This window comes from Sorghum bicolor, chromosome 1 (assembly GCF_000003195.3).
Source record: "Sorghum bicolor cultivar BTx623 chromosome 1, Sorghum_bicolor_NCBIv3, whole genome shotgun sequence".
Lineage (NCBI taxonomy): Eukaryota > Viridiplantae > Streptophyta > Magnoliopsida > Poales > Poaceae > Sorghum > Sorghum bicolor.
In genome coordinates, this window is record NC_012870.2 from 75,100,059 (window position 1) to 75,112,352 (window position 12,294).

The 12,294-nt window shown below is 42.7% G+C and overlaps 2 protein-coding genes across 2 annotated transcripts; both read right to left on the minus strand.

The window, feature by feature from the left end:
• LOC8057651 (uncharacterized protein At5g64816) lies at positions 3,877–4,844 on the minus strand. Its single transcript, XM_002468329.2, has 2 exons — positions 4,670–4,844; positions 3,877–4,558 (listed from the first exon to the last, which is right to left on the minus strand). The coding sequence occupies exon 2, from the start codon at positions 4,544–4,546 to the stop codon at positions 4,169–4,171; it is 378 nt and encodes a 125-aa protein (XP_002468374.1). The 5' UTR covers positions 4,547–4,558; positions 4,670–4,844; the 3' UTR covers positions 3,877–4,168.
• LOC8057652 lies at positions 5,043–12,294 on the minus strand. Its single transcript, XM_002468330.2, has 10 exons — positions 11,333–12,294; positions 8,978–10,132; positions 7,282–8,406; positions 7,060–7,101; positions 6,623–6,699; positions 6,417–6,501; positions 6,257–6,340; positions 6,066–6,167; positions 5,895–5,993; positions 5,043–5,556 (listed from the first exon to the last, which is right to left on the minus strand). Exons 1-10 carry the CDS (start codon positions 12,005–12,007, stop codon positions 5,431–5,433), a joined length of 3,570 nt encoding a protein of 1,189 aa, XP_002468375.1. The 5' UTR covers positions 12,008–12,294; the 3' UTR covers positions 5,043–5,430.

Consider the following 12,294-nt stretch of genomic DNA (forward strand, 5'->3'; position numbering starts at 1 on the left):
TTGTTAAAATGAGGGGGTAGAGCAAATGTGGGGAATGATCAGAGCATACTATTCTAGGAAGATGTTTGGATTGGTAATATTCCCCTCAAGTTAGGATTTGTAGGATTATATGTGATTAGCAAGGACACTGGGGTGTTGGTTAATGTTTATTGGGAAGGGATAGTTGGGACATTAGCTTTAGAAAGACCTTTATGGGTTGACGGTGTGTTGGAATGTGAAAGTTTAATGGACATGTTAGATTTCTCTGTCATATTGCAAAAGCTGTGTGGAGATGCTTCAAGGAAGTCTTGGGATGGGAGAGCATGCCAAATGGTGCTGACAACATTATATATCTAATGAAGTTTTCGTATTTCTACAGAAATGGCACCTGTTGTTGAAGGAGGGAGATGTTAGATTCTTGAACGAGAAGATGAAGACGATGAAGGACTCGTTACAGATGTTTTGGAGCAAGACTAAGATATGGAGGTGGAGGGTCTTTTGTAATTCTATTGTGGTTTTAGTCGTAGATGCTTGCTAAGAGTCGCTTCTTTCTGTTTAGTGCTATCTGTGTTGGGTTTAGCTGTTGTCGCTAGATGTTGCTGGTAACCCGAGTTGTTTTCTTTTCTTTTTATTGCTGTAAGATTGGTTACATTGCTTTGTAAAAGCAGGATTTACCTCCATAAAAAAAAATAATACCATGGCAATAGTATATAGAAAAATATAACCATATATATTATATATAATTGACAGATATATAATGTTCCAAATGGTATGGTAAGATTACATATTTCGTGTACATACACTTTGTTGGACCACATACACACAAAATCTCAAAATACACATACGAGGATAGTTACACATAACATATATATAGCTAAATAAGAATAAATCGATACTTACAAATTAAGAGAGGAGTAAATCTGATTTCATCTCTTGTAGCCAAGAGAGTACTTAATTAAACAAACAAATAACATAAAAACCTTTGTAAAAAACATAAAAACCAATTCTAGTCTTAAGCAACGGCGTGGACAATCACCATTTTACGGAGGATGGAAGTAGCACGATCCTGCACAACCTTTCACGCCTCACGGACGTGTCGCATGCTCCCGACGGCGCACCGCCACCCACATTGGCGGAACTCATGTACGGCCCGGAGCCAGTCGCGTTCACCTCCTCGATCGAGGAGCCTCCTCGTTGACCGCCTAGCTTCGGCCCACCCACCTCCTCCGGCGCCCGGAGCCTGAAACACACGAGCGCGAACTGCCTGGTTGCCACCACCTCGCTCGAAGCGTGGGTCGGCCTTCAGGATGAGGTCACGGACGTCCCGCAGCGCGGCGCCGAACGCGTCGTCCGACTCCGGACGCGACGGAGCGTTCGCGGGGAGCTGGTGGCGCAGGGAGACCTCGTTGCAGTGAGAGTAAGAAGATGTCGAGAGACTGAGAATCTGAGGAGAGATGCATGACATATGCAACTAAAATTTGTTATTTTTATATGATTTTTTCTAAAATAAGTTTGAATCTCAATTTTTGTGACAAAACACATCTATAGATGCACTATTGTTGTGCATAGTTTTAAATTTAATGGTTTTTTTTTTGTGGATTACACCGAAGATGTGGTTTGCACCGGATATCTACTTCAATCCACATGTGTATATGTAGATTGAGATGAATATATGCACGTCCAAATAAGCTAAGTATGTATATACACTTTGATGAAATTTTAAGGTCCCTATTTTTTTTTTGTGGCATGTGTCATCGCACCACTTCTCATTGTACGGGCCTGAATGATTGATTAATTGCATTTGGCTACTAAAACATGTGGTGTCTCTCATTGTACCACTTGTCTTTTTTTTTCATATAAGTCTCGTTTAGTTCCGAAGACTTTTTGGTTTTCGAAATTGTAGCACTTTTATTTTTATTTGACAATTATTTTCCAATCATAGACTAACTAGATTCAACACATTCATCTCGTGATTTATAGGTAAACTGTGCAATTAGTTTTTATTTTCACCTATATTTAGTGCTTCATGTATGTGCCACAAGATTCGATGTGACAATAAATTTTAAAAAGTTTTTGGTTTGGGGTGAACTAAACAAGACCTAATTTGTGAAATGAAAGAAAACTTGGGGGTGCTGATCGTGATAGAAGATGATAGCACCTATTGTTTACAGAGGTGGTACAAGTGTTTTGAATTTCAGAGGTGATCGGATATCTGGAAACGAAGGGTAGCCATGATTAAAGTTAATCAAGCTACAGTTCCAACGAATGGTCTTCTTTTCTTAATCCGCAACCAGCAGATTGGTCAAGCGTATTCACATTTCCATTCCAAGCGTATTCACATTTCCATTCCAAATCTCCACTCCCCAGATTACACCGGGGCCACGTCTCCCATTCAACATTTCATAGCTCTCATCCCATCACGCTAGCTTGTCGCGCCTCTGCCTTGTTGATCATGCTTCTAAATTTGAGTTGAAAGTCCAGTGAAAATATCAAAGTAGATCAGTAACATCAGATAAGTACCGACTTCATCATATGAATTTTGGATGCCCCGTACTGTCTTTTAGGCGCATTTTGTTTCATCGAGACAAGATTTAACCAATAATTATTCAACTGGCATTTCGTCTATATAATGTGAAACTATAATCATAAGTCCCTTTGAATACAAATCTAAAAACATTGACTTTCTGTCAAAATACACTATACATTAACAGAGTAATTGTAGGTCAAAGGCGTCTCCCAACACACATGCTCATACTAAATTATGTGACGTTAGAACAGCCAGATATATATTGACTTAAATGTCATCACATTTTTCTGACCCAAGTCATCACGTCATATAATATGACCGGGGGGTGTAGGCCTTATACACAAAAAAAAAGCCTTCGCTGGACATAAGAAGAAAACAATTTTGGTAATCTGGTGAACAAGAAGATTGCATTCACAAGCATAGCATGCATTTGTCCATTCAAAAATTTCAAGCACCAAATACATAAACTTCACTATACACCGAATTATGTTTCAGTCTTTATTACCATGGATATGGGTCCATCCCATTTTTTCTTCTTCATGTTCTTTATTGAGCAGGTCTTAGTTCTATTAGCAAGATGGTTGATTAACCATTATTGCAAACCAGAGACAATGTTTAACCCACTCAAATTTGACAGATGCAATGTTCTTCAGGCAATAAGGTGAGGTGTGGCTACTCTTGTTGCCTAGGCAACTAGGTGACACCCTTAACCAAACACTCTTAAGAACCTTAGGCAGGTGGGAACCAAATACATAAGAAATGGCTAAATGTATTCAAAGAAGTATTACCTTATGCAAAATGCAAACTAGTGAAGTCTAAACAGTATTGGATCTCAGCTGTGGTCAGCCCGAACCTAGTAATAATTTATGCGCCATAATGGTACTGAGTTAGAAAGGTTAACCCAAACAGACATCTGACCTACTAGACAAATGCAATTTGAAGATAGCATTGCCACTGCTTTTCAACAAGAAACATGAGGTACAATCAGGATGGTCAAATGAAATGAGGCATGGCATCAACTAATAAACAAATTATCTAAACCAACATAATCACAACCTTGGATATTTGCATTTTGCACTGGAAAGTAGGTACTCCAACAATCAGGATTAATCTATAATGGTACTGACAAATTAACTCTCAAAACCTTAAAAACCACACATCTAAAATTTTGAATATGAGTTATTAAAGATTTGGAATATGAAGCCCACAAGTATTTCAGAGCTCACCTCTTAGCTTAAACTGGGAAGGGTGATACATGTCATTGTGCAACATCCATCACACCACCCTAGAAACTTATAATATTCAATTCACAAAAATAATTTAATTATTAGAAGACATAAGCAACCTATTAAAAGTGAATGTCGAAGCCAACATTCAATCCTGGAGGAGTCCCAGGCTCTGTTGTGACTCAAGAAATCAGGATATTGCACCTAGTACACACAATCAGTTAAGGAAACAAATTCTGTGGTAGAAATGTGCAAGAGCTAATGGAATGAAAGACATAACAGCCATGGCCAGAAACATTCACTCGCTCCAATTCCTTGAGATAATGACGGTTAACAATGTCTGAAGACTGAAGTTCGTCAACCATGATATGGATAGAAGCAGATAAGAACCTGACTGGTGGTACCTAAGGAGTGCCGCACGGTAGCGAGATGGCCATTACATGAGGGTTGAGGAGAGTTTGAGGCACTCGCTCTGGCACCTCTTGAGGCAGACGTCGTTCCAGTTGGGCACCTGGTGCTGGTTGACGCAGACGGTGCGCGCGCAGGCGTCGGCGCAGGCGTCGAGTTCAGAGACGCCGCAGACGGTGACGCAGGTCTCCGGTATGGGGTCCTTGGAGAAGGCCCCCACCTTCTTGAGCATACGCTTGGAGGTGCACACGCGCTCGCAGACGAAGACCTCGTCGGAGCTCTTCTCCCGCCCGCGCGCCGCCTTGAGGCGCTGCTCCTCGTCGCGGCGGCGCTTGATGCGGACAAACTGACCCGCCACCAGAGCCGGGATCGCCGCGCCCAGCAGAGGCCACCACGCGTCCACCATCGCTTCGCAAGTCTGCGGGGGGAAATCGGGGCAGCACGATCAGATTTGGTCGAATCCCAGGAGCCACAGAGGAAATCGTGAGGCGAGAAGGGGAAGAAAAAGGTGGGGAATTAGGGGTGGCACCTTGGGGTGAACTGATTGCTTGCCGACGCGTGGACGAGAGGCGGGGAGCCGGAGGAGGGCGGCGAGGGTTTTAGGCGAGGACGGCGAGGTGGGCAGGGGTGGGGCGCTGCTTCAATCTGTTCTGCGGGAGTGCGGGGCAGGAGAAAGGATGATGGTGGCTGGAGACGGTCGTCGGGCTGTAAATGGGCCGAAAGCTTGTTTCCGTCTTCATACTGTTTGCATAGCCCACTAAAGTTTTGGAGTGCGAACTCTGAATCAAACATTTTCTTTAACTTTGACCATCAACCTCTGAAAAACCTCCCTCAAAAGGAAATCCCACTAAAAATTTTATACACTCTCATTTTATGAAAATCACTTGTACAGTATAATACTATTGCTGAAAATGATAATATATGCCGCCGAAAGCTTAGTATAAGATTCCCTTTGGAATAAGCTATTGCTGAAAACTGTTGAGATGATACATGCATTGAGGCATATAGCTTCATCTTACACGGGGTGAAGGGGACAACTCTCATGTCAACTAAAACTAAAAGGCAAAGACAGCAATTTACAGCCTAACTGCTATGTGCAATTTATTACTATACACAGTTCGGTGCGAGCTTCATAAAACACAGCACGCCCAAATCACTTTGTCAGATCAACCACCATTTGCCGTTAAGGAGAGAAATCTCTGGAGGAATAGGGAAAATGAAGCCTCCATATTGGTGAAAACTTCGCGACACCATTAACATCCAACTGCATGGTGCACTCTGAAACAAGACCTAGGGTTCTTCTCTTTTCAGACGCAGTTTAAAGTTCTTCTCCAAAAATGCCAAGGTTTCCGCATAAGAAGGATCATTCTTGTTAACTGGCTTACATGAATTTATATGATCAGTGGACGGTAGAACCTGCAGAGAAATAAAAAGAACATAACGGTAATAGTTTGAAATTTGCAAAAATTAGAACCAATGAAGTTATGGAAGCATACAAGGAACAAAATTGGTGGAAAATTTGTGGGAAGAGTCCATATGGCTTAGTAGCCTATGTAACTAAAAAAATCGAAGAAGCCTTGACTATCCCAAAACTAGTTTTGACTATCAACATAAGTAACACAGACATAATCAGAATTAATATTGGACTGCATCACATGTGATGATATGTTAAGGCCCTTGTGATAATAAGAATTCCATCATTTGCAAAACAAAAACAATAATTTCATGTGCAACGAATTGTAAAAAATACTTACGACAAGCTCCCCAAAGCCTGGGTATGCAGATTCAATTGGCACTATCTCCATACGAAGTGCCCAACCGCCATATCCTTCAACAATCGGTGTGACCTGGGTCTGTCATGGACCAATTAGCATATATAACTTAGCATTACGGCAGTGGAACTTGACAGTATGAAATGTTACTACCTCACTAAAACTAAGAACATCAAGAAATCCTTTGTTGTGGCGTTGACGCACAAAATCGTTCAGTTCAACTAGTCTTGGAGATCCACTTCTTAACTCCCCAATCTATCGAAATCAAATGTCAGAACATATAGAGAAGACGAAAACTATCAATTTGTAAGCAAGCTTATCAAATCAGGAATGGAAGACCATACCGAAGGAGCAGGACGAAACACTAAACCCATACGCCATGGCATGTCTGCAAGTTTACTGCCAAAATGGGGACAACTATAGAAAACCTGTGATGCAGAAATAGTTAGATCGTATTCACAGGCACACAGATAATCACAAAATTCAACACACAAAAATACATACTAGCCCAATAGTATTATTCAGGAACTTGTCATAGTTATTCAGCTTTGCTTGATATAAAAGCTGTTTAACCACCAGTCCTCCCATGCTGCAAGTATGAAAATGGGGAGAAAGCAAGTCATAAGTTATTTCAGTAACTAGCAGTTATAGCAACACGCCATAGCAATTGCATGACCGAGTAGCATCATAGACCAAACAACAATCCTTACCTGTGTGTCACAAAAATAACAGGCCGACTACCAATCCCAGCAGCCACCAACTTCCTCAGCAGCATAGAGCTCACCTCCTATAAAACAAATAGGATCTTGAGTGAGTAAAACAACAAATGATCAGTAACATGAAAAGAGCTACCAACATATATAGCATCGGACAGAAAACCTTGAAATCTAGAATTATGTTGGGAAAATCACTGCAGTTGCACAACAAAAATTTTAAGCAATAACAAAAAAAAAAGGGTCCACATATGAAGTTCAAAATAGTTGTGGAGTGTAACTTGTAATGTTGACAAGCTGGGTCCAGGTCCACATATAAAGGGTATATAAGGGCACACAAAAACCCAAGGTTCTTTAGTTTGCCCAGAAGAGAATGTCGAGAAGGAAGCGACCATGCACACAGCATAAAAAGCTAAAGAAATCTCAGAAGTTACCTGAAGAGGCAAGCTGGCTCCAGTCCATTGGGTCAAATTTGTCTACATAAGTTATTCAAAATTGGTAAGGACATTGAAATGTTTAGAATCAACAAAGTCGGTATCAGTAGAAATATTCAAATGTACAAGAACAACTCAAATATAGAAAGGGCCCAATATACAGATATCTAATCGTGACAATAATAGCAGGTGAAGGGAATTGATGAGGCATCAAAGACAAACCTTGTATTTGACTGTAAAAAAACGTGCTTGAGGAAAATCTGCCGCAAGCCATTCTCTTGGCCAGCATGTGCCCTCTTTCCCAGCATCCTCGTCGATGCTTTCCACCAAACCAGCTTTGGTAGTTGATGATTTGTCATCAGCAATTCGCCATGAGTTGAATGGGCCACCACGAAGGCCATGGACAAACACAACATCCATCAAAGGGACACTTTTGGATGCAGCTTCAGCATCATCTCCAGAGTTCACAGTTTCAGAGCCAGGATCTTCAATACTTCCATCTTCCTTACAATTATTTCTTGAAACTCTTAAAATCCGAAAACCACTGTTGTCCACATGAACTTCAAGAGGTAACTCCGGATTTAGCAAGAATAGTGCATCTCCAAACTGAGGGCAGTTTCTTTTATACTCACTTTCTGAATCAGGATATTCATCAGAGGGTTTTCTTGAATTTGGACTCTCGGAACAGAATATGTTCAATAATGTTAACCTGCAGTAGCTTTTTAGTTTTATATCGTTGCAGGAAATTCGCCCACTAGCACAATCCTCGAGCCATTTGCACCATACATCATCAGAAATAATTTCCTTCTTTGAATTGGGTAGAAGAGAGAGAATGGTAAGCAGCCGTCCAGCATGCCTTCGGATATGTGCTGCAGGAGGAACACGTACACTTGAGGGATCAGTGGTAGCATCAGTAGATGAAACATTAGAAGCCACATTCTTGTCTTGCACTTCTCGAATACGAGATGCATCATATGCTTCAATTGCAGCAAGTTTCTCGTAATCATCACCCAGGAGGATGTGCCTCAACAAGGGAAGAGCTCCTAGATCAGCTATTCTCTTTTGGCATGCACCATCCTCGGAACAAAGCTCAGCTAGAGCTTTTATTCCCTTGAGCATTGCTGATGCTGAGTCAGCAGCATCAAACTTGGGTGGATTCTTTTTGTTCATATTCTTGAGAGCTGTAGCAAATGGCTCAAGAGATAGAAAATCAGAAAGTGGCCCGTTATCTTTGTCAACAGACCCCGTCTCCCAGCTCAATTGGGCGCTTGCTAATTTAACAACAGCACTACCTAATTGATTCAAGACCTGAGTTGCAGTGGAAGCATTATGGTAATCAACTGGATTCTGTCAATAACACAAGTTGTATTAGGATGGTAGGATGAAGAACAAGAATGTAAACAAAAAAGAAAGATATATATACCAGTACAAAGTCATTAGGATTATCAGGTAACACGATAAATTCTACAATGCTGATCAAGTTTATAATGTAGCATGGTAATATTAGATCAAAAAACATGACAGGCACATGCCTACATGTATTGACAACAAATGATGGTACAATCAAATGATAAATTTGTTACAAAACCAAAATTCTAATCAAAAGGGATTCTGGTTTCCTGTCAAAGACTGAATGTTTTAAAGAACATGCCTATGTCCACGATGAGATAACTCTAACAATCTATTATAATTATATAAAGAGCTATGACTGTTATGTTTTTATAATGTGTATTAACAAACTACCAGATAAAACATCATCAAAGGTATTGCAAACCGTGATGATGTATAAGGCAATATCTATAGATTGAAACAGTACTCATTTTAATGCTGTGACTGTATGTATACATGCTTAGGATCTTTAAAATGTACCAAACACTCATCCAAATATATTTTGTGCTGATATAAAAGAAATGAGTACCTTCACTTTCTCTGGTTCAGGCTGTGTGGTTCCTTTTGAACTTTGAGCCTTGTTGTCTCCAAGAATCTCAGAAAGGACAAGAGCTAACCATCCCTGAGAAATTGGCACGGAAGCTGGACCATAATCTTCAAGTATGCATGAAAGGATTTTCACAGCTGTAAGATGTGTTTTATCTGATACAGATTTATCAAAAAGCCATCTAAGAAGAATGCCAGACCATCTTTGAGATTCCTCAAGTGATAAAGGAACTTCACCAGCATAAAGCAAACTCAGAGCACTTGCTATTGATTCTTTCATACTGTTCTGGCCATTCTGATTTTCTATCTTTTTTGCAATACTTCGAAGAGGATGAAGGCCCTTCTGCCTTATCACAAATTTTGACTCATTACACCGCATCATAGATAATAGGAACGTTGATAACGACAGTTGACCCAATGGCATATCATTGTTTGCAGTAGCCTGAGAAGCTGTAGAAAGAAGACTAGAGCACCAATCAGGAACTGATGGAGCCAAGGCCAAATTCTGGTCTTCTAAAAGAGCTCGAGCCACCAGAGTTCCATGCCACTTTACAGTTCTTTCAGCTGCTTTCAGCGCAGTTGCAACTGCATGCCCATCACTATCAAGTTCTTGAATACGAGTGCGATTCAGATCTGAAGCTATAGCCCAGTTTGCAAGAGCCCATGTAGCAAAAGGTACCGCTACATGCTCCCTCTGTAAATCATCCCAAAGTCCTGGGACAGCAGAAGAGCTTGATTTCCCAAGCAGTGGAGACTCAGCAGCAGTCTGTTCCACCACAAATCCCCTATTATCATATGGTACATCCAAAATATCACCGTCTGAGTTATCCAACTCCAATGAGTTATTTCCTCTAGAGAATCCCAATATTGTGGTTCCACCAAGCACCTTAATACCTATCCCCTTTAATCCAGTGTCACCATCATTACTGCTATTATCCTCGTGGTCATCAAAATGCATCCCTCCTTGCTCAATAACTTCAATTGCTGTTGCAATATCTCTTGTATCAGCATCAGCAGGCAGCAAAGGCTTAAACAACGAGTAGTCTGCATTATCGCAGTTAGACGTGATGATATCCATAAGTGCAGCCACAAGCATGCTCCTCCCTTTAGAATGATCTGAACCATCAAATGAAGATTTCTGTTTCGAAATTGAAAATATATTAGGTACAAGCAGATAAGTGTCCATGGAAGTGGAAAAGCTAGAACGTTAAGAAATCTGTGTAGCTTCTTTTTATAAAATAAATTGTGCCTGAGAAGAATGATATATATTCAATAAAATAATTAAGCTTAAGAAATGACTGATCAGCAACAAAAGATGTTCATACAGCTTTTACCTTGTAGAAACCAAACAGAAAAAAAAACTGTTTCTGCTATTTTCTGTATTTTGCAACTAATTGACATACAGAAAAAAAATCAACACTCCCCTACTGATGCCAAATCATTTTAACACATTGAAGAAGTATAAGATCCACATTGCAAGATTAGACTCCTTCCTAGTAGATTAATCGTCTTAAGCAAAGGACATGTAAATATGCTGCCCACATATCATGCTAATTCTCTTGTTGTAATTTGCTTCACATCATGTCAACTACTCCCTCTGTCCTAGTATATGCGTAACCACTTTTTGTTCATGTCCCATGATATAAGGCATGCTCTCTCACAAACATAAATGCAGTAGTACAAGTGTTGTGAGAGAGAATTAAATGTGTTCTTGGTCTTTGAACCAGAGGTGGTTACGCCTTATATAATAGGACGGAGGGAGTATTGTGTTTGCCTTTGCCTTTCATAAGTGATAAGTTTGTAATTTTCATACATGAAAAAGCATCTCCAAGTGTTAAGTTTAAGGGCCCTAAGACAAAGCCAACAATGACAAATTTGCACAGACAGTTTGCAGGTTCAGAACTGGAACCAAATTTGGCTACATTCAGTAGAAATAACTTGAAGCAACCAGAAAGAGAATCAATACCAATTGAAGACATGGCAATGATATCCAAATCTTGCAAAAAATGAGCTCAAACTCATTTCCAGTTGCTATAAGCTAGGACACAGCTTACAAATACCCTGTGTCCTTGCTACCAACCGGATAACACCAAATCAATGCCTAGCTACAAAACATAAATATCAATGGATGCTATGGAGTATATAAAAAGTATGAAGAAGCATTGCAGCTTAATATATCGATTTCATGGAGTGGTTACAGCAACAATCACAAATTGGATACATCTAAAGATCATAATCACCTATTCTGAGCTTCTATAGCAAACCTACATTATGTCAATCAATCAGACAAAGCAAAGCAAGCAGAAAATAGAACTCCAAAAGTAAGATCATCCATTACCTTCTTGCCGCGCGTGGGCTGGTACGAGAAGATGAACTGGAGAAGGCATGGCACGGCGTGCGGGCGGCCGAGAACAGCGGGCGCGACCCATGGGTCCGCCACCAGGTGGGCGAGCGCCCTGGCAGCCTCGGCTTGCGTGGCCCCCCGCACGACGCTCTCGAGCAGCCAGTCGAGGACGGCGCCGCCGCCCGCAGAGACGATGGCCGCGCGGCGCGCGGCGCTGGCGGCCGCGATGTCGGCGAGCAGCGCGGCGACCCGCAGCTCGAAGCCGGAGCGCACCTCATGGTTGGCGGACGAGAGCACGGACAGGAGCGACTTCCAGAGCACCCGCGCGGCGGTCCACGTGTGCTGCATCCGGTCCACGACGCGGCCCGCGGAGTCCCTGGACCGCTGCAGCGTCTCCTCGAGGTTGTCGGTGGTGAGGTAGACCGCGCCCGCGGCGGCGAGGGAGAGCGTGGAGAAGGCGAGGAGCGGGGCGAGGCGGCGCGCGCCCCCGCGGTGGGGCGCGAGGTGGTGCGGCGGCGCGGGCGTGGCGGCGATCGGGAGGGAGGAGGCCGAGGTGGAGGGAGCGGGCGAGGCGTGTGGGGTGGGTGTGGGGGTGGGGGTGGTGGTGAGCAGGCGGAGCCGGTGGCGGTGGTGGTGGAAACGGCGGAGAAGGAGGACGCGTCGCAGCATTGCCGGCGCGGGGTGGCTTCTCTCCTCTTCGGTAGGGTGTGATTATCTGCGCTGTTCGGGCGATGCGAGCGGCGGGCGGGGGTTGCCCTGTTGCCGTGGAGAGGAAGGCGAGCGACGGCACGCGGCGCGGGGAATATTCGCCGGAGAAGAGGGGGGGAGAGACCGGGAGAGAGACTATACGGAGGCAGTTTTCCGGTGCGGCAAAGGGAGGAGAGAGAGAGAGAGAGAGAGGGAACGGGACGGAAGAGCGAAGGCGGGTTTGGGCTTGACGCTTTGATTGGCTAGGC